Source organism: Saimiri boliviensis, chromosome 14, assembly GCF_048565385.1.
Source record: "Saimiri boliviensis isolate mSaiBol1 chromosome 14, mSaiBol1.pri, whole genome shotgun sequence".
Classification (NCBI taxonomy): Eukaryota; Metazoa; Chordata; class Mammalia; order Primates; family Cebidae; genus Saimiri; species Saimiri boliviensis.
Window position 1 is genome coordinate 62,656,314 of NC_133462.1, and position 23,196 is coordinate 62,679,509.

Consider the following 23,196-nt stretch of genomic DNA (forward strand, 5'->3'; position numbering starts at 1 on the left):
GATCTTAGTTATTTCTTTTCTTTTGCTAGCTTTTGAATTTGTTTGCTCTTGCTCCTCTAGTTCTTTTAATTGTGACATTAGGGTATTAATTTTAGATCTTTCCTTGCTTCTCTTGTGGGAATTTAGTGCTATAAATTTTCCTCTAGACACTGATTTAAATGTGTCCCAGAGATTCTCGTATGTTGTGTCTTCATTCTCCTTGGTTTTGAAGAACATCTTTATTTCTGCCTTAATTTCATTATTTATCCAGTGGTCATTCAGGAGCAGGTTGTTTAGTTTCCAGTTATGGAGTTTTGAGTGAGTTTCTTAATCCTGAGTTCTAATTTGATTGCACTGTGTCTGAGAGACTGTTGGTTATGATTTCCATTCTTTTGCATTTGCTAAGGAATGATTTACTTCCAATCATTGGTCAATTTTAAAGTAAGTGCAATGTGGTGCTGAGAAGAATGTATGTTCTGTGGATTTGGGGTGGAGAGTTCTGTAGATGTCTGTTAGGTCCACTTGGTCCTGATCTGAGTTCAAGTCCTAGATATCCTTGTTAATTTTCTGTCTCATTGATCTGTCTAATATTGACAGTGGAGTGTAAAGTCGTCTTCTATTGTGTGGGAGTCTAAGTCTCTTTGTAGGTCATTAAGAACTTGCTTTATGTACCTGGGTGCTCCTGTATTGGGTGCGTATATATTTAGGATTGTTAGCTCTTCTTGATGCATTGATCCTTTTACCATTATGTAGTGCCCTTCTTTGTCTCTTTTGATCTTGGTTGATTCAAAGTCCATTTTATCAGAGATTAGGATTGCAACTCCTGCTTTTTTATTGTTCTCCATTTGCTTGATAAATCTTCCTCCACCCCTTTATTTTGAGCCTATGTGTGTCTTTGCACATGAGATGGGTCTCCTGGATACAGCATACTGTTATGTCTTGACTCTTTATCCATTTTACCAGTCTGTGTCTTTTGATTGGGGAATTTAGCCCATTTATATTTAAAGCCAATATTGTTATGTGTGAATTTGATCCTGCCATTAGCTGGTTGTTTTGCCTGTTAGTTGATGCTCTTTCTTCTTAATGTTGATGGTCTTTACAATTTGGTGTGCTTTTGCAGTGGCTGGTAATCGTTCCTTTCCATGTTCAGTGTTTCCTTCAGGAGCTCTTGTAAGGCAGGGTTGGTGGTGACAAAATCTCTCAGCAGGTACTTTTCTGTAAAGGATTTTATTTCTCCTTTGCTTATGAAGTTTAGTTTGGCTGGATATGAAATTCTAGTTTGAAAATTATTTTCTTTAGGGATGTTGAATATTGGCCCCCACTCTCTTTTGGCTTGTAGGGTTTCTGCTGAGAGATCCACTGTGAGTCTCATGGGCTTCGCTTTGTGGATAACCTGACGTTTCTCTCTGGCTGCCCTTAGCATTTTTTCCTTCATTTCAAACCTGGTGAATCTTACGATTATGTGCCTTGGGGTTGCTCTTCTTGAGGAATATCTTTGTGGTGGTATCTGTATTTCCTGAATTTGAATGTTGGCCTGCCTTGCTAGTTTGGGGAATTTCTCCTGGATAATATCTTGAAGAGTTTTCCAACTTGGTTTAATTCTCCCTATCACATTCAGGCACACCAATCAAATGTAGATTTGGTCTTTTCACATAATCCCATATTTCTTGGAAGCTTTGTTCATTTCTTTTTACTTTTTTCTCTAATCTTGCCTTCTCACTTTTATTTCATTGAGTTGATCTTCAATCTCTAATATCCTTTCTTCTGCTTGATTGATTTGGCTATTGAAACTTGTGTATGTTTCACAAAATTCTCGTGCTGTGTTTTTCAGCTCCATCAAGTCTTTTATGTTCTTTTCTAAACTGGTTATTTTAGTTAGGATTTCATCTAACCTTTTTACAGGGTTCTTAGTTTCCTTGCATTGGATTAGAACATGCTCCTTTAGCTTGAAGAAGTTTGTTATTACCCACCTTCTGAAGCCTGCTTCTGTGAATTTGTCAGACTCATTCTCCATTTTGTTCCGTTGCTGGTGAGGAGTTGTGATACCTTGGAGGAGAAGAGGCTGGTTTTTGGCAGTTTCAGTCTTTTTGCAGTGGTTTCTTCCCATCTTCATGGATTTATCTATCTTTGGTCTTTGAAGTTGGTGACTTTTGATGGGGTCTCTGAGTGGATGTCCTTTCTGTTGATGTCGAAGCTATTTCTTTCTCTTTGTTAGTTTTCCTTACAACAGGCCCATCTGCTGGAGTTTGCTGGAGGTCCACTCCAGAACCTGCCTGCCTGGGAATCAGTGTGGGGGCTGCAGAACAGCCAAGATTGCTGCCTGTTCCTTCCTCTGGTAGCTTGGTCTCAGAAGGGTACCCACCAGATGTCAGCCAGAGCTCTCCTATATAAGGTGTCTCCCAGTCAAGATAAATGGGGGTCAGGGAGCCACTTGAGGAGGCAGTTCTGTCCCTTATCCGAGCTCAAGTGCTGTGCTCAGAGATCCATTACTCCCTTCAGGGCTGCCAGGCAGGGAAGTTTAAATCTGCTGATGTGGATCCCACAACTGCCCCTTTTCCCAGGTGTTCTGTTCCAGGAAGATGGGGGTTTTATTTATAAATCCGTGATGGGCTGCTGCCTTTTTTCAGAGATGCCTTGCCCAGCAAGAAGGGAGTCTAGTGACAGTCTGCCTGCAGAGGCCTTGCAGAGCTGCCATGGGTTCCACCCATTTGCTGTGTAAACTTCCTGGTGACTTTATTTACACAGGCAAGGTTAAAACGACCTACTCCAGCCTCAGCAAGGACTGACGCCCCCTCCCCACACCAAGCTTGAATATCCCAGGTTGATCTCAGACTGCTGTGCTGGCTGTGAGAATTTCAAGCCAGTGGATCTTAGCGTTCTGGTCTTCATGGGGCTGGGACCTGCTGAGCCAGATCACTTGGCTTTCTGGCTTCAGCCCCTTTTTTTTCCTCAAGGGAATGAGTGGTTCTGTCTCACTGGCATTCCAGGTGCCACTGGGGTATTAAAAAAAAACAAAACTGCTGGAGCTAAAACGGCTGCCCAGTTTTGTGCTGGAAACCCGGGGCAGTGGCGTTGTAAGCACTGGAGGGAATCTCCTGAAGTCTGTGGGAAAAGCACAGTATCTTGGCCAGAGTGTTGGTAAAAGTCCTTAATGGCTTCCCTTGGTTAGGAGAGGGAGTTCTCTGGCTCCTTGCACTTGCCCTTGCAATGCCCCACCCTACTTTGGCTCACCCTCCTTGGGCTGCACCCACTGCCTAACAAGTCCCAGTGAGATGAACCTGGTTTCTCAGTTGGAAATGTGGAGATCATTTGCCTTCTGGTTCGCTCTTGCTGGAAACTGTGGACTGGAGCTGTTCCTATTTGGCCATCAGAGTGTTTTTGTAAAATGTGCAAGTTGAGGGGAGGAAGGGGTGGGTGGAGAAGCAGGGCAGCTGGCATAGCTCCTGGGGTGTTGGTCTCCTCCAGGAAACTTCTGTGACCCTCATCCATGGTTTTGACCAGACTGTTTGCCTTTCAGGAGGACTGGCGTTAGCTCAGGTGCTCTTTTTCTACGTGAAGTACTTGGTGCTCTTCGGTGTACCAGCTCTGCTCATGCGCCTGGATGGACTCACTCCGCCCGCCCTCCCTCGCTGCGTGAGCACCATGTTCAGTTTCACCGGGATGTGGAGGTCAGTCGCTGAGTTTGCTGCAGTTGATCAGGAGTGTCCAGTGGGAGGAGCATGGCTGAACAGGCCTCAAAGGGTTTGGGCTACCATCCTGTCCCTGCCCCTAGCTCAAGCCGAATTTGGCGTCCATTTCTTATCCTACTATGCTTTCTGGTTCTCTCACCATTATGATCAGTCTATGAAGACAGGTGAGATAAGAAAGTTTCTCTGAGTCTGTGTACCCATCGATGTGCAAAGGGTTATGTTTGAAGTGGTTTCTTACTAACTTGGGAAAGGCTACTGTATCTTGATTTTGTAATTGCTTCCTTTTTTTCTTGAAAGCGACATAAGTATATGTGAGACTGTTGATTGATTAAGAAAAACAGACTCGGGATAATAGTCTAGGCCAGTGTTGCAGTATACTATTTACTAATTCTCTCTGTTTCATTTTTCTTAACTCTTAAACAGTAGTAAAGATAATCCCTGTCTCCAGGAGTTGTTTTGAAGTTTACCTAATCTTCAATAATAAGGATTAGCTTTAACCCTGTTATTCCTATGCTCAGTGGACATGATAGACACTTTTTCTGAAATTTTCTTACTTTTCTAGATTTTGACCCGTAGTCTTATCGTTGGTCTGGAGTCTTTTTTTCCTTAGTCCCCTGCCATTTCGGATTGTTGTTTTCAATGTGATAGACTTAATGCTGTGTTTCGTCTTATCACTTTCAGAGTGAAACAAGTGACAGGATTGCGTTTGCAATTGCAAACGTAGTGGAAGGACCTCAGGGTCAGCGCTGATGCAACCATGGGAGTTGGTGCCCCATCCATGTGGCTCATTCCTTTTTATTTTTTAATTTTTGAGACAAGTTCGCGCTATGTTTCCCAGGATAGTCTCAAACTCTGGACTAGATCCTTCTACCTCAGTTTCCTAGTAGATAGGATCACGTGTTTATTCATTGTTAAATTTCATCTCTGTAGGCAAAAAACCTAAGGCACAGGTAGGGGAAGAGTTCAGTAAATATTGCCGTACCTAATGTGGCTGTTCAAATGGAGTTGGGTAGCATTCAACATTCTGGTTTTTCATAGTGACTTATTACAGATGTTGAATTTATCAAAGCCTCTCTAAATACATTTTATTTTTGGTCGAGTTGCTTGTTGGAGTGAGAACCTTCATATGATGATTGCAAGGAATGTCAAGTATTTACTTTGATTTGTCCTTACTTCCTCAAATACCACAGGTTGCCCTGTTTTAATGGCAAGATGGGGGAATGTTGGCAAACAGGTGGTCTCTAACTAGAAGGCCAGGGAGTGATTTTTGTTGAAAAGTTGAGCCTGGTTGGAAGGCTCTGCTAACTTTTGATCTACTCATCAAAGTAACTTACTGAGTCAATTGGTTGGGACCCAGCATGATTTGGGAACATGTCACAAGTGTCTGGTGTGAGCTTAGCACAGTCCCTCTGCCTACTCCATGTGAATACTTGTACTCATGCATTTCTTGGGAAGCACATTCTCCTATAAGGCTTCTCTGGTATTGGCTGGCATGATAAAACCGTAACCCCCTGGCAGCCATGCTGGTCTCTGGATCCATGTCCATAAATACCAACCCTTTGATTGTCACAAGAGGCAGTTTAGGCTGCTGACTATATTTCATACTCAAAACAGTTGTCTTCTTATTCTTATCCTTTATTTTAATAATTTTTTTGTCCAAGAAAGATCCTCAGTTCTATATCAGCCACAGAGATGGAGAGAAACTGTCTGTCAAGACCTTTGTCACTGTCTTGATTAGAACTAGACTCAAATATTTGAGACCCCAGGCTGCTGAAACAGTCTCTCCTCTCACTTAAAGTTTTAAGTCAAATGTGGACAAAAGAGTAGTAATGAAAAGTTAATCTGAGGAGGAAGCTCTGGGATGACCCCTTAGAGTGATGTGGTTCTAAAAAGAGGTGTTTCTGAGAGCATGTGATAAGATAACAAAGACAGCCTTTCCTGGGAGTGACCTAGACTCTTACCCCAGCTTCTTTAGCGTGCATAGGTGTAGGTTTTCCTCTTCACAATTTTAAGTTTCTTGAAGGATTTTCCAGGCTACCAATTATACTTAGAAACACAAAGATCTTTGTACAGAATGGCCGTTACATATTAAGTGGTTGGATTTAGGTGTGGAGATGAACTTTTTCTGAGATCCAGTGTACAATGTGAGACTCAGAAGTAGTTTTTCAATTGAAGAAAAATAAAATAACAATTAAATTGTCTCTTTTGTGCAATTTGCAGATGCTCATTTTCCAATAGCAGGAGTTGAACATGTTTCATGTTCAGCATCTGGTGGCATAACCCTGACACTGGTCCTGGTCTCATTCTCTAACTTTTCTCTTTAAGAATGCTCATTAAGGATAACTGAGTTTTGGATTTGTAATTTCTATTAATAGCTAACTTTACTTACCTTTTCTGGGCCATCTGTTGAGGTATTGCTGCAGACAGGGAATGGCACACTCTTCCTGGATTTAGGTCTGAGAAGAATTTAGTCATGAGCAGATGTGAATCCTGGTGATGCAAATAATTCTGCATCATGTCAGCTGTTCACATGGTGACATAAAGGGCCTGGTGGATAGGAAGCGGAGGGAAGAAATCTCCAGAGATTGATTTAATGGTTACGATGGTCTCAATGATCTACACTGAATGAGGTTTAGAACTGCTAATAGAGGAATTTTTAGTTCCCCTTTTTTGTTTTGTTTTGTTATATGTATATATTTTATTGCATTTTAGGTTCTGGGGTGCATGTGAAGAACATGTAAGATTGTTGCATAGGTACACACATGGCAGTGTGATTTGCTGCCTTCCTCCCCATCAACTATATCTGACATTTCTCCCCATGTTATCCCTCCCCAACTCCCCACCCTCAGCTGTACCTCCCCTAGTTCCCTGCCACAGACCACAGTGTGTGTTGCTCCCCTCCCTGTGTCCATGTGTTCTCATTGTTCAACACCCACCTATGAGTGAGAACATGCGATGTTTGATTTTCTGTTCTCCTGTCAGTTTGCTGAGAATGATGGTTTCCAGGTTCATCCATGTCCCTACAAAGGACACAAACTCATTGTTTTTTATAACCCCCCATTTTAATGGAGCCATACCGTCCTGAACACTGTGCTGACTGATTGCACCATCTTTCAGCCTACTTAGCATTGAGAGACTTGAAGTCAGCAGCCTGCCATATCAGAGGAATATGAGCTCTACATCATAGAAAAGATAAAAGTGGCCATTACCAAAGAGATCATCTTCTGTGCCATGCTAGCTCAAATTGACTGTGAAAAATTGCAATTCACCAGGAAGGCCCAAACCTGAAACTCAGGACCTGATGAGTTTTTCCTTTCTTGTAAATTTTCTCTTTCATATAATTTCTGCTCAGATTATTTACAGATATTACAAGACCCCAAGGAATATGTCTGTTACTGCTTGCGTGAATTTTCTGTGTTCTTAATGGACTTGAGAAATTGAGAATTTTCTGCTTAATTTTTGGATTTCACGTTTTAATTTAGATGGGCTGAGATCTGTAATAAGCTATTTTTTTTTTTTTTTTTTTTTTTTTTTTTTGCCAGGAGTCATTAAAGATGACGTTGCATGTCTAAGGCTCCAAATTAGAGATGTGACCCTATTTTTGTGATTTGATTTCTAGTTACAGAAGCAAAGCAATGGAATTTCCCATGGTGGCTGGTGAGTTATGGATCAGTTTCAATTATTTCAGGAATCCTACACAGCTTGCCCTCTGCATTTCTTGAATTATGATGCTTTCAGGTCATCAGAGGCAAACTCATGCATCACTGCTTATCCCAGGGGGATCTGGTGCTGTTGGTGGCTGCTAGACCTTAATATCTAGGAATATCTTTAATCTGGGGATAAGGAGGAATCTGAGCACCTTCTTTCAGTGAGGCATTGATTACATGGGCTGTTAGGTCAGTAGAATTTAGGTCCCTAGATAGAGAGTTGGTCCAGCATGTTAGATGATAAATCAGCTCTACAAGCTGCTGGCTTTGCATTAGTACTGCCTTTGAATCGTGCTTAACCACCAGTTTCAGGGCAGGATGGTAGGCATGGAGTTGGTGAAATATATTATCATGTCTACCAGCATTGTTGGGCAGAAAGCTGGAATTGGGTGAGTATATAGGAGAAAAGATGGAATAGGTGCTGTTAATAAAAGATTGCTTTTTTTGGCAGCAATGTAGTGACTAAGAGCTGGCTGCCTACTAGCTATGTGACTTGGGACAAAGTTCTCTGGGCCAGTCTTTTAATCTCTAACATGAGGAGAATACTACTACTTTGCTTCATAGGAGTGCTATGAAGAGTGAGCGAGCCTGGCATATAGTAGGTTAGGAAGTGGTACCCTCTATCCTGAGGATCACATATCCTCAGGAAGTAGTAGCTTCTTAGCACTTTTTTTTTTTCCTTGACAATCTAACAAAGCCAGAGGTGACTGAGAGGTCCACCTGCTAATGGGCTTGGTAGGGAGGCAGTGAGCGAGGATGGGACTGGCTGACGGAAGGCGTCATTTCAGCTCTGCCCCAGAGATGTGATGATTCAGAGAGACTATGGTGGAAGCGGTATGGGCTGTACCTTCAGAGGAGGGGCCTTGGTCTTGTCATTTTTGTCTGTTGTTTTCCGGTGAGAGGGGGACTGAGGTGTCGGATGAGACTAGGAACAGCATCTGGTCACTAGATGACGCCTGTGTTCCCTTCTTCTTGTCTGTTAGCCCAGCCACACTGAAGGGAGATGACCACCAGGACCCCTGTGCTAAAGCACATCCACCCCCACAAATCTCTGTATTCCTCAGTTTCTGAGGCATTAAAATGGGGCTGCTGATAGTACTTATCTCATTGGGTTGTCGTAAGGGTTAGGCAAGACCGTGTACTAAAGCACTGGATACACAGCGGGCACACTGTGGACACCAAAATAGAAACCATCAACCATCATGTTGTCATTTTATAAATAATGGTTAATCATTACAAATAGAGTAAAATTTATAGCATTTATTCATTTGTGGTTTGTTTTATTTATGAGACAGTGTCTCACTCTGTCACCCAGGTGGAAACGCAGTCATGTGATTATAGCTCACAGCAGCCTCCACCTCCTGGGCTCAGGTGATCCTCCTGTCTCAGCTTCCCAAGTAGCTGTGACCACAGGCATGCACCACCACACCTGGCTAATTTTTTTTTTTTTAATTTTACCTTAATACATGTGCTGAACATGCAGGTTTGTTACATAGGTATACATGTGCCATGGTGGTTTGCTGCACCCATCAACCCGTCATCTAGGTTATAAGCTTGACATGGATTAGGTATCTGTCCTAATGCGCTCCCACCCCTTTCCCCCAATACCAGGCTAATTTTTCAATTTTTTGTAGAGAAAGGGCCTCTACTGTGTTGGCCAGGCTGGTCTTAAACTCCCAGCCTCAAGCAGTCCTCTCACCTCGGCCTCCCAAAGTGCTGGGATTACAGGCATGAGACTCTGTGCCCAGCCCCACCATTTGTTTTTTAATTTCCCAGAAAAGAAAAACCTGGTAGGGTGTTAAGTGTTGAACGGGTTGGAAGGTAGAAGAGGTAAGTGACAAAAGGTGGAGAACATGGATTTCAAATCGGAAGCATGGCAGTCCCTGACTTTGCCCCTGTATGACCTCTCCCTCACCCCTCACAGAGCTCTTAGGCATTCATATAGCTTTGGAAGCAGTTTCCAGCCACCAGACATTGCATTCCCTCACATTTTGGCTACCTGTCTCTCATAGGCCCCAACCCCTCTCTCATAGCCCCATCTCAACAAACTCAGAAAACATGTTTTCTTTCTTGTAACATTCATATTTTAAAATCCCATTTCCTTTTCCTTCAGACATAGCCTTCGATAGCTCAAAGGGGAAAGGGACTATCAAGTTAAAACAGATTTTACGAACCATCATTATGTTTTGCTTCCTGGATTTATTTTTGCTTCACAGATAGTGAGTATGTCCTCTTCTCTATGCCCTCCCTGTGTGGAAGATTTTTTTGGGGTGCCTTTACTACTGACAAGCTCTTGGATGACTTTAGAGTAAGAAGCACCAGGACATCTTAGATGGAAGGTGTTGATCACCAGTCACCAGAGCATAGTGTTTGAGGCCACAGATCTGGAGTCTGAACTGCCTGGGTTTGAATCCTGGCTCCACTACTTACTCCATTACTTATTAGCTGATGACCTCTCTGTGCCTTCATTTCCGTCTCTGTAAGATGGAGATGCTGTAAAGAGTATCCAGTTCCTAATGGAGCCGGAACCCTGTACCTTTCATGGTAATAGTCACACTCTACTTGGTTGCAACCCACCAGCCTATAAGTCCTTTGAAGGCAGCGATCATATCTTATTTTTGTTTAATGCTGTAACCCCAGCACCCTCCTCAGTGCCCAGCATTCCCTGGAAATCTATGCTGAATGGACAGGTGGTGACTCTTCTGAAATTGTGATCACCAGGTCTTAAGAGCAAGATTTCCAAGTATTTAGGTCTGGCAGCTGAGCAGTTTCCCCCGGCAGCATGCAGTGACATGTGGCTGCAGGTGCACCATGCCATGACTGCTGTTGATGCTTCGCCATCATCTCCGTTTTTCTCATTATTAATAAGTGACATGCCAAAATATTGCATCTGCCACAGTTTCTTTGAGAATGACTTTGCCTTATAAGGAATTTAGAAAGAGGAATATTTGCCTTTCTTACTTTATTACTGTCATTATTTTAGCAGATGTTGTGCCACATCCTAGATACGGGATGAGGGAGAAAGTTGTAAAGGAAGAAAAGGGATTCAGTTCATACTTGGATAGGAGAGAGGAGTGGAGCAGCTGTTTATCTTTGAGGCTAGGATTTTCTGAGGGAGCTGCTGAAAGGAGATTCCCTAATGTCTTACATAAAGAAGGAAGTTGAGGAACTGGAGGCAGGGCTGGGAATGAAGCTCTTCTAAAACACGTCCTCAGACTAGCCCAAACTCTAATAATCATAATAATATCAGAAGCAGCAGCAGCAGCAAAGAACACATTCTGCCACTTAAAAAAAAAGTTTTAAATTCATTTAAAATAACATTAAGCTCATTATATGTTAATAGAACTTTTTTTTTCTGAAAAGATAACTATTTTTCAGTATAAGTAATTTAGCGAGAATGGGTTTTTTTTTGCAGATTTAAACAAAATTCTAGCAATTTTCAATGCATTGTTATTTACTGTAGTCACCATATTGTACAACAGATCTCTTGAATTTACTCCTAATTGAAATTTTGTATCCTATGAAGTAGTTACTATAATTACAAATAATCTAGGGAAATGGACAAATATTAAGAACAAGTCTAATTCATCTAAAATATTCACCATCTTTGGAAAGCAAAATTATCTGCCTCTCTTATAAGATCCAATAACATCTCAAAACCAATTAGAAGGTACTTGATTTATTATAGCTTTGAAGATGTGTGTCCCTGTGTTTGCGCATGCACACACACTTAAGTATAATTTATTCAGAGAAAAACTGTCCCACACGGCTTGTTTCTACTCCTGCAAGGAGAGTTCTAAGTTCTTTTACATATTTCATTTATTTAATCTTTATAAAACTCCTGTGAAGTAGGTACTATTATTTTCACCACTGTACAGATGACTAAACTGAGGCGTAGAGAGGTTGAGAAACTTACCTGAGATTACGCAGCAGGTGAGTGGTGGAGCTGGGCTTTGAATCCAAGCACAGGGCTCTGGAGTCTGTGCTCTTGATCGCTCCCTTTTACTGTCTGTCTAGTGAAATGGAACTGAAGCAGATTCTCCTCCATGGTCTGGACAGTGGGGCTTGTGGGACAGGATCTGGAATTGACGGGTACCTGAGAATGACAATGGCTTACCTACTGATTCCCTAGAAAGGGAAATGGTCCAGGGAGTGATGGGGAGGGTTGTAGTCTGTGTCACTGTGGATAAAAAGAGTCAAATTTGGTAAAATACTTAAGGAGGTTTATTCTGAGCCAAATATGAATGGCCAAGGCCCAAGACACAGCTCAAGACGTCCTGAGAACCTGTGTTCTTTAGGTTATAGCTTGTTTTTATACCTCAGGGCGACATAACACATCAATGAATGCACATGAGTTACACATTGGTTTGGTCTGGAAAGGTGGGACACCTTGAAGTGGGGGCTTACAGGTCACAGGTGGAGTTAGATTTTCTGATTAACAATTGGGAAAAAAGTTATTGGCTAAAGACGTAGGGTCAATAAAAAGGAATGTCTGGGTTAAGATAAGGGGTTGTAGAGACCAAGATTCTTAAGTAGATGAAGTGGCTGCTCTTAAAGGCAATAGATGGCAAATATTTCCTCTTCAGCTCTTTAAAACGTGCTCAACTCTGAGGCAATCTCTTCAGGATCAGAAAAAGACCTGGAAAGGGAAGGGGATTCTCTGCAGAGTGTACATTTCCCCCACAAGAGACAGCTTTGAAGGGCCATTTCAAAATATGTCAAAGAGATATATTTTAGGGTAAAATACTTTAATTTCTTTCAAGGCCTGCTATCTGTCATGTAATGCTATACTACAGTCCGTTTGGAATTTGGTATCTTACTGCCACAAAGAGTCTGTTTTGTCATAAGATCTGTTTTAATGTCAGTGCTGGTCAGTAGTGCCTGAATTTTGAAGGGAAGAGAGTTTAATGAGACATGTTCAACCCCTTCTTCCCATCATGGCCTGAACTAGTTTTTCAGGTCTACTTTTGAATCCCTTTAGCCAAGAGGAGGGGTCCATTCAGTCGGTTGGGGGGCTTGGAATTTTATTTTTGGTTTACAGCACTGAGGGATGGGGAGAAAAGGAGTCACCAGTTTAACCTGAGTCACTGACTGGATGAATGGTCACCCCGTCTGGGGTGGTTCTTACCTTACATCCTTGTGTTACAAACAGTAGTCCAGACACAGCTGCCCTGGTGGAGGAAGGAAGTGGAGGCTTTACCTTTAATTTCTCCCATGAGTGCCAGTGTCTCCTCCTGCACCTCCTTTCCCACGGCCACATTGATGACTGTCCTCTTCTTCCTCTGTTCCTTTATCTCTCTTCATGCTGGGTCAGCTCCTCCTTGCCAACGAGGAACAAGAATTGTCCTGGTCTTTAAGCGTCTGGGTTTGCTAGCTCTATCTTCTAATTCAGACATCCCTTCAGCAAAGTAGTGTTGCTTTTTGCCCCACCTCAGTTCTGAGGATTGAGTGCAACCTTCTACTTCTCTTAAACATTTACAGAATAGTTTGGTATGTCAGTTACACATTTACATGCAATCAAGTCTCTCATTCTTTTCCTGTATAATTTCTGCCTTTGGTCCTCACCTGAGAATGTCCTTCTACACTCCATCTAAAATTAATTTTTATATAGGGCAGGTATTCCTAATTTGGAGATCCACAAGCCACCGAATCAGTTTTTCTTTAGCTTTTCGGAAGACTACCTCCCATAGAATCCCTCCTAGCACGGGGCCTGGCACATAGTAGGCACTTCAGATATTTTGTAAGTGAAAGAATGCATGATCCTTCACTATTCCCACTCCTTTGAGGAAGAGAGAAAGAAGAATCAGTTTATTTTCTGAGACAGGCTCTGGCTCTGTTGCTCAGGCTAGAGTGTGGTGGTGCCATCATGACTCACTGCACCCTCCACGTTCCAGGCTCAGGTGGTCTTCCTGCCTCAGCCTCCTGAGTAGCTGGGAATATAGACGTACACCACCACGCTTGGCAAATTGGTTGATTTTTGAAATCTAGGTTTAACTTAATTTTTTATTTCCAGTGGTTAACCTGCCAGCCTAAGTGCATTTATGGTGATCGTAAAATGCCGTCTTTTGCCATAGTCTCTGTTTCCTGTGTTGACCTGTGACTTTCTGGGCCCATCCTCCAGCAGCGTGCATTCTAGGTGTTGTGTTTCTGTAAAATGTAAATGTTTCCATTTTTGTGTGTATTGAAAGACTCAGCATTAGAATCCAAGAAGGTGTTTGTGTTTCTTAATTGAGTCTAGAGTGAGTCTGATGAGGAAAAGGTGGTGAACTTGACCTCACCTGAGTTCTTTTTTTTTTTTTTTTTTTTGGAGACAGGGTCTCTCTCTCTCTCAGGTTGGATTACTGCAGCCTCAACTTCCCAGGCTCAAGTGATCTTCCTGCCTCAATCCCCCAAGTAGTTGGGACTACAGGCACCACATCCAGCTAATTATTGTTTTGTTTAGTTTTTAAAAATTTTTAGTGGAGACGAGGTCTCACTATGCTGCCCATGCTGGTCTCGAACTCCTGAGTGCAAGTGATCCACCTGCCTTAGCTTCCCAGAGTGCTGGGATTACAGTGTGAGCCACTGTGCCGAGCTCATCCCATTATTAACTAGGCAGACCTTTTTGAGTCCTGGCCAGGCCCTGGCAAGGCTGTGTACTTTGCGGCAGGCTCACCTTGCCATCCGTCATGGTGCACCTTAGCCTGGTTTTCTGGCCTTCATCTCACTACCTTTAATGCATCTCTTCTTGCACAGGGGTTGCTGAGGAAGGCTTAGCAATGCCAGCCAAGCACCCACCTCCTTCACTCTGCCTAAGTACATATATTGTGATATGATCACCCTATGTTGTTGTGGGGTACAGCAAGAGTGGTCTATCAGAGTCCTAACCAGGAAGTAAAGCCAGAGCCTCTCTGAGTTTTTATCTCTACCTACATGACAGACGTTCATTTCAGGAGCCACAGGGTGAGCTGAGGGCAGGGGAAGTGAGATCAGGGGACTGAATAATTTCATCCTCTTCCTCCTCTTTTCCTTCCTATGGTTCACTGTGTCACAAGGGACTGGTTTTTTGTTTCTTCTTCCTATCCTTTCTTGATGACATATTCTTTGGAGAAGAAAGCCTTGTGCGAAGAATGGCGTATTCTTTTTGTAATACAGAGGAAAATAAGATTTGACTCCTTAGATTTGATTCTGAATTTCTGAACAGCCAGATAACCACTAGGTATGAGGAATTGCTGAGAACAAAATTCACTGTTTTAGTTTTTAGAAAAAAATCCCTGTTAGGATTAACTTATTCTTGTGTAATTGTATTGTTAAGTAAGGATTTAGATAATTATCATCAATGAGAATTAGAGACAGGGATATGTCCCAGATCACAGAGCTAGTATGTGCTAACTGCATTTAAATCCTAATCCTCTTAGTTAGAAAGGTTTTGAACCATAAGTGCATTTGCTCATAGAAGAGCACATGAAAATTTACATGTTCTGTAGCACCATCGGTGAATAGATTTCTTCTTCCTGTTACACCAAAAAGAAAGGCTGAGGTTTTCTTACCCATTTTGTGAGTCCTAACATGGCAGATTATTATAGCTACAGACAACATTTACTTTGCATTGCTATACAGATCTACTGCCATTTTAATTTTAATCCACCTGTCTGCACATTCGAAGACTTTATCTTGGTATACTAACAAATTTTCCGATACTGCCCCACTGCTTACCTAATGAACAAGATGAATACTTTGTCTTCTAAGAACCATAAACTGTGATTACTTGCAAAGTAAAAGTTAAGACAAATTCTCTGGTTGTCATGCTTGCAAACAATGCTTTATTCTTTAGCATGGTGTATAAGCCTGGCTCCAGTCTGCTATTCCAAATTCCTCTCACTCACCTCCCTGGCAGTGGAGAGCAGCTCTTCATTCCTCAGTCCAGCCTGTGCAGGTCTCTGACAAGCCTCTGTGACTTTGGTGCTGGCTTTCTAGAACCATAGGGCACACTCTCTGGACACTTCTTCTTTCAGGCAAAAAGCCACTGAATTTTTGGAGGCCAGGGACTACTATACCTTACTGTTTTGTATTTGATACTTGGCCTTAACACAGCCAGTGTTTCTGCATTTAGCAAGAGCCTTGCGTTAGATCCTAGCTCTCCTAAGTAGGGTCTGAGGAGTATCCACATCAGTCTCTCATGGAAGCTTGTTAGAAATGCAGGATCTTGGCTCATGGTCTCCTAGGAACAGTAGGTACATATTAGCATTTGAGAGTCACTGGGCTAGATGACTCCTCAGGACTCCTCTTCCCTGACATGCCATGGCTCCATAGACTGCCTGATGATGGTCATGAGTAATTGTAAATATGTCTGAATATTCAGTATCTTACATTTACATGGTCACAGGGGCCAGGACCCAGAATAACCTGAATGGGAGTTTTTTTACTAACTTTCCCAGGGTACGGGACCACGAAAGGACTGAAAATACAGGTGACAACAAATTGTTGAGCAGCTTTAAGAGAGGGAGGGTGCTGGAGGGCCGCTCTTTGGAGGAGGTAAGGAATGAGGGAACCATATAGAGGTAACTGATCTACAGACACAAAAAACTTGGGGAAAAATGAGTTGCCCCATTTGTTCTCACAGGATGCATTTGTCCACCAATTCATTTTCCTATATATGCCTTTTCCTTTTCTCTGCCCTCTTCTTCCCACTGTTTCCTTAGTGTTGCTTCTTGTGTGTAAGAAGCCTACAGGGGAGGGACTCTGCCATTCAAGAAGGAATGTCCAGCCTCTCCTGGTTGCTGGCTGAGTCCTATAGGCATCCTTCTGTGGATTTTGGAGGATTGCCCATCTTATTTCCATTGCAGGAAAGGATCTAGTTCCCTGTAAGACTATTTACCAGACTTCTGGAAAGCATCAACAGGGGCATGGCCTTACTGTTGAAACAGAGAAAAGTTCAAGTAGGCATTCCACTTCTGGGAAATGTTGCTAGCTGCAGGCTTCAGAGGATCTGCTAAGAAGTTAATTAAAATATGTATCATGGCTACCCTACAGGTGCTGCCTGTGGTTAGTGAGTGATTGGGAGGCAGTCAGGTGAGCTTGCTTCCTGCATTATTCGAATCTAGGTTCTTCAGCTGCGAGTGGGGAAGAGGGTTCTTATTGGGAGACTAAGGGAAATGGACTTGCAGAGGCTTCGTGATGGGGGCAGTAGCTCAGATCTCAATATGACACATTATCATCATAATGTACATCTACAAATAATATTACTTATCTAGTAATGTTATTTGCTCACTTAATTGATAGCAGTAATTGTCATAGCAATATGTTTCCAAGATGACTTATATTTGTGTTGCAGTTGAGATCAGGCACCTTCTTGCAGTCTGGTTTTTATTAAAAAAAAACTCAGTGTTAAGAGCTTAGGTTTCCTAGGATTTCTCAAGTGAGTTCCTGCAACAGAATTGGATGTGGGGTATTGGAGATAGGTATATTTTCTCTTGAGTTGTGTGGTCACTCACACCAGTGGTATTGATCCAGAGGGAGACTCAAGAGACAGGTTTTATATGTTACGTGTTTTGTGTTTCATTTCTTGTTAGATAGCAAATTTAATTTTCCAAAAGTTTTTAGCAAGATCATCTGCCACTATTTGCCTTTGACTCAGTCATGATAAACTACAATGTGGTCTGGGTGCCTTTCTTCCTCAAGGTTGGTCATGAGAGTCCTATCAGTAGAACCAAGAAACCTTTGCTGGTCTGAATAAAGACTTCAATTCGAGTTCGGTGTGGAATTTGGCTGTGGTCCTTGGCTCTTGGGGCGGCAAAATATGAGGGTGAGGGGCTGAATCTCTATCTGCGAAAATCTTTAGTAGCCTAAGGGTTCTAGGTCTGTTGCCAGTGTTCAGAGGAGAGGGAAGGTTGTTAGGTGAGGTGGAGAGTGATTCTCTCCCATTCTGTGGAAGCACCTTCCTAGTGGAGCCTTGACCACAAGGAACTCCTTGGCCCCTTTCCAGCATAATGTGGGTAGAAAGGAATTTTCCCATGACAAGTAGGGACAGGACCTGACCTCAAGAAATCAATGTGGGCTGTTCTTGTGTGAATTTGTCATCTATGCACCTCAAAAGTGCTGTTTGTCCAATCGTAGATGGATACTCTGGAATCATTGGCCCCAAAGAATGTGGCATGAAATGTTTTCCTGTTGCTGAGGAGCATTTTTCTGGACCCTTTCCCTCCATAACAAGAGACAGGCATCTGGGAGAGGTTTTGCAGAGTGATGCATCTGTGTCATGCCATCCGACCCGTGTGGGCTTAAAGTGTGATCTGTTGACTGTGTACTCTGACCACTGGGTGGCTGGTGAAGGTGCCAGCAGCAGGAATAGCAAACAGTCTGTCAGCTGTTCCTGAACAAGTTTTATCAGCATCTCACCAGAGTGTCCCCTATCATGACCTTTCCCCAAATGATTCTGTAACTTCACATTTGATTCTCAAATGGTCTAGATTATTTTCATCATTACTTCCACTTACAATTTAGACTTGTTGTAGAGCCTCTCTGAATGGATTGTACCACAAAACAATGAAAGCTATTTATGACAAACCCACTGCCAGTATCATACTGAATGGGCAAAAGTGGAAAATTCCCTTTGAAATCTGGCACTAGGCAAGGATGCTCTCTCTCACCACTCTTATTCAACATAGTATTGGAGGTCTTAGCCAGAGCAATCAGGCAAGAAAAATAAAGTGTATTCAATTAGGAAAGGAGGAAGTCAAATTGTCTCTATTTGCAGACAACATGATTGTGTATTTAGAAGACCCCATCACTTCAGCCCAAACTCTCCTTAAGCTGATAAGCAACTTCAGCAAAGTCTCAGGATACAAAATCAATGTGCAGAAATCATAAGCATTCCTATATACCGATAATAAACTAACACAGAGCCAAATTATGAGCTAACATACTGCTACATAGGGGTATGTTATGTATATACATCCCATTCACAACTGCTACAAGGAGAATAAAATACCTAGGAATACAACTAACAAAGGAGGTAAAGGACCTCTTCAAGGAGTGCTACAAACCACAGCTCAAGGAAAGAAGACACAAACAGCTGGAAAAACATTCCATGCTCATGGTTAGGAAGCATCAATATCGTGAAAATGACCATATTGCCCAAAGTAATTTATAGATTTAATGTTATCCCCGTCAAACTACCAATGACCTTCTTCACAGAACTGGAGAAAAAACACTTTAAACTTCATATGGAACCAAAAAAGAGTCCACATAGCTAAGACAATCCTAAGCAAAAAGAACAAAGCTGGTGGCATCATGCTGCTGGACTTCAAGCTATACTACAAGGCAGCAGTAATCAAAACAGCATGGTACTGGTACCAAAACAGAGACATGTTGGTTCAGTGGATTAGTCAGAGAAAGCCTTGTTTTTATTGTCTCCATTTTATTGATGAGAAAAATAAAAGCTTTGAGAGTTTAAATGATTTGCCCAGAGAGGAGAGTAACAGACCTGAGACAGCACCATGTCATCTCCCAATAGCATACCTAGTTTACTTGATTGTTAGTTTCTGTGACAGTTTGCCAGTGATTAGCTTTAAACTGTCAGGTCTTTAAAATGTAAATATTATAGTCAGTGGACACCTTGAAAACTAAATAGAATTACACGAAATCCCTGAAAATAAGTGAAATAAGTTGTTTTGTTTTAATAATGGTATGTCATTATTGACATAAAGTTGTTGGAAAAGCAGAGCAATACTTTATATCAATTCATTTAAAAAGGATTTAAGGGAGTTAATAACGATGTAGTGTAGAGACTAGAGCATGAACTTTGGAGTCTGGCAGATTTGGGGATCACATCCTGTACTTTCCAGTTCTGTGACCTTGGTCAAGGTATGCAACTTATCTAAGCCTTAGTTTCTCTACCTGTTAATGGGCTAATACCTACCTGCTGGGGTGAAGGTGAGAATTTAATCTTTCTGTATAAATAAGGTTCATGTTCTGTTAGTTACTGGGACATTCAGGCATTAAAGGGGATTGTGTGTGTGTGTGTGTGTGTGTGTGTTTTGAGTAAGTGGACACAATATAAATTACATAGCTATTGGAAGTTCACTTGGGGCAGAATAAGGTGAGTCAACCTTCAGGGATACTGACATTGACATCAAGGTCCAACACATGCTGGGGTGAATCAGAATTGAGAGAGACCTCACCTCTCTACCAGAATCCCATGGATAGACTGTAAGCTGAGGAGTCAGAGTTGAGCCACCAATTAACCCATTTGTGCCTGAGGTTGCAATTTTTTGAATTTTTCCACTCAGACCTTGGCGATGACCTTGAACAGTAGGATATAAATAACTCCCACATGTGTAGCGTTCCAATAATGGAGCACTAGGCATAGAGTTGCCAGGGCAGACATGGACTTGCAGCCACTGATATGTAATAAAGCTGCTCCTTATGTGGGCAACTTGGTGGAGCTTATTCCAGGGGGCACGACACCAGGGATTTTAGTTATTAAGGATTAATGCAAATATGATGGCACTTGGCACCACCCATTTCTGTTTGGAAACCATTGTATCCTGTGCCCTTTGCTGGCTTGCACTTTGCGTCTACAGTCTGCCTTAGAGACCTGGCAACTGTCTACCTGGGCTCAGCTTCAGAGCCTGCAGGTCAACTCTTTGCTCCCCATCCAGCCTCTGCCTCCCTTTAGGCTCAGCTGACTGTAAAATGTTTCTCTGACCTCTCCCTGATAGCTCCTCTCCAGGACAGAATCTCCACCTTATTCCTTTGTTTTCCTGGATACACTTATGTGGGACTTATCCTCTAGGAAGGCACTTGTCAGACCTCTGCTTCAGGGGAGGCTGTGACTCCGTCCATCTATCCATTTACTGATGAAACATATTTGCTGAGTGCCTATTACGTGTCAGCAACTGTGCTATGTGCTGGGGATATAGTAGTAAAGAGTACAAGCAAAAGCACATACTTTCTAATAGTTTACTCTCTAACTGGTTAGATAATTAACAAACCTATTACGTAAGTGAATGATACAGTGTGTTAGGATGTGATAAATGCTATGGAAATTAAAAAAAAAAAAGATCAGGGTGAGGGGGACCTGGTTCTGGAAGAAGGGTTACAGTGTACTATACAGTCAGTGTCATTTTACTAACACTGAATTAGTGACAACTGAGCCTTTGCTCCTAGGGGTAATACAGGGTTAAGTTCCTGCTAGGATCTGGTCACAACATTTTCATCATCTGATCAATACATAACTTTGTTTTTTTGAGTGTTTCTGCCTAAAGACACCTTCTTTACCATATGTGGTTGATTGATTCACATTGAACTCATGGCCAACAGCACTGTAACTTGTGTTTGAACCAACCTTTTCTAACACTCGCGTTTTGTCTATAAGGCTCATCATAGCCTTCCTACACTTAGGAACGCTAGACGGCACTTCAGTACTGTACTTGGGGGCCATTTTTAGCAGTGAAATCGCCAAAAACACAAAATGGCACTAAATAGGTGGCAGAAAGAGCACTTGTAGTATGAGAGCTAAAAGCATGGAGGTGGTGTGGGCCTTGTCCAACCTCATCCGGCTGAGGTCCTCAGCAGCACCTCAGACCTCATCAGGTGATGTACATATTTTGCTGCACGGAGCTTGTCTGTGAATGACCACAAAGTGCCTCAAGTATTGATTTTGAGTTTACAAATGAATTTTAGTGAGTAGATGAATTTGTGAATACACTATTTGTGAATAATGAGGATTGACCGTCAATGAGTGATCAGTGTAGGCCTCACTGAGAAGATGAGATCTGATGAAGACTTGGAGGAGATTATGGGAGTCATGTGAGTACTTGGAGCAGTGTTCCAGGAAGAAGGTGCCGCCTGTGCCAGAGGTGTGCCCAAAGTGCTTGGGGAACAGCAAGAAGGCCAGTGTGGCTGTCATAGAGTGGGGAGTGACCAGGAGAGTGGCAGGAGATGAGAGTGGGGAAGAGCACTTTGTAAGCGAGTGTGCATCCTACAGTTTTTATTTGAGTTAGATGGGGAGATGTGGAAGGGTTTTGAGCTGAGAAGTTTTACAGCACTGCACTGTGTTGAGGCAGAAGCAGTAAACCAGTTAAGAGGGTGCCGGCAGTAATCCATAGCCAAGCCTAGATGTCATCATCTGCTCACCTCTTAAAAGAACTCTTCTGCACCTCCTGGTCCCCAGATCACAAACAGAGCACAGCTCTTAGAACTCAGCCACCTTTTTGGAGCATCTCAAGGAGAGCTGAACTGTGGGATGGCAGTACCTGCTGCTGCTGGTGCCTATCTGAAAATGCGGTTTCTATAAGGCGGTTTGGCACTTTGTATTATTGGCCTCACACATTCAAATTATTTTAAACACAGGGGGCCAGTAAATAGAAGAATGTGCCCTTCGTTGTTTGTCTGGATAAAAGGTGCCTTATGCTTTCTTGCTAAGTTTCAACTTTACTTTTTACAACCAGGATCCCGGCCCTTAGAAACCACATCTCATTCACCTTGACTAGGAAAGGGAAATGTGGCTTAATAGATTGCCTGCATGAAGATATTTGTATCCAAAGTACAATGTGAAATAATTCATGTCACTTTGCTGTACTGCTGTAATGAATACAGAACATACTTTAGGTGATGCATTATTAAAGGCATGCAGAGCAGAGCTTCCGTGTATACAGTTTGAGCATGAGCTTATTAGCATGTCAGGTTGATACCTCTTTTAGATTTAATTAGATCCCGGGCTTCAATCAATTTATTAAGTGAATTTCTCACTGCTTAAAAGGTGTAATATGTTCGTGACAGTAGCTTTTATCGCTCTCTTCTCATTTTCTCATGCATTCAAGCAAATCTCAGCTTCCGTCTTAGATTCAAAGCCAGAGATTATTTTCCAAAGATACTATGCCGTGTAAATGTAGCCTCTTTTGTTCTTGGGGACATTGGGGCTTTGGGGAGAGTTATTTTTTAATCACACTGTCTGACATGAATGCATTTCTTATAGATTTACCACTAGTAAATATAAGTAATGCATAATTACAACACTATCTTTTGTTTCAGTGGCTCTTTGTCACTTTGACTTTCTACTATTACTTTGGCACAAAATTCACAAAGCTTTATTTCTGTTGCCATGGGGAGAGTGTTGAGACTATTCAAACAGTGGGAAATTGAATGGAATGCATCAAATCATATTAGTGATTCGCAAGATGAGCTAGAAATCTAGACCACAAAGTGTGCAATTTCATGATGTTCTGCATTTGTTTAGAAGAGTAGAGAGAACACTTATCCAAGCCCCGGGAGCATCCTGACCTTGTCTCTGTCATTGCCTGCGTGCATGCCCTTAAGTCAGCCCCTGGCCGTGATTGCCTCATCTTTGAAGTGGGGCCCCTGGTATCTTGTCATTGGAAGGCAGGAAAGAGGTCTGTTCCACTTCTAGCAGTTCCTTCTAGCTTTAGGTTCTGTACATTTGTGGGGTAAGGGAGGGTGATGTGAAAATAGATTGGCATCTAATTATGTCTAATAACCATCATCTAAATAAATCCTGTAATGCAAAGTGGAAGAAGTGATACAGTTTATTTGATGTATTTTTAATTTGTAAATGAACTAGAACCTCAGATTAAAGTAAGTTGCATCCAGCTCAGTGAAGGTTATTTTTATTATATGGACTGTTTATCTCCTCCTGGATTACATTTTTGAAAGTTGAGTTGGAAAGGAGATTAAAGACCCAGGAACCAAGGTAGAATAATGCAAGTATAAATCTATTTCTATACTATACATGTTTCCATAAGGATAAATCTATTTTTGCCACAGAGAAAAAGCTATGGTCAAAATGCTGTGAATTCACAATTCAGGGGAAAAAAATACTA

The 23,196-nt window shown here is 42.1% G+C and overlaps 1 protein-coding gene across 13 annotated transcripts in view; it reads left to right on the forward strand.

Moving 5' to 3' along the window:
• HHAT (hedgehog acyltransferase) overlaps nt 1–23,196 on the forward strand; it is a 351,381-nt gene that overhangs the window by 131,596 nt on the left and 196,589 nt on the right. For all 13 annotated transcript variants that reach the window (XR_012513537.1, XM_074385137.1, XM_074385142.1 and 10 more), the window contains one exon: nt 3,497–3,647. Coding sequence is in view for 12 of the 13 variants with exons in the window: in XM_074385137.1 (XP_074241238.1) it covers nt 3,497–3,647 (151 nt within the window). In the remaining variant the exon portion in view is untranslated. The remainder of the gene's footprint in view (nt 1–3,496; nt 3,648–23,196) is intronic.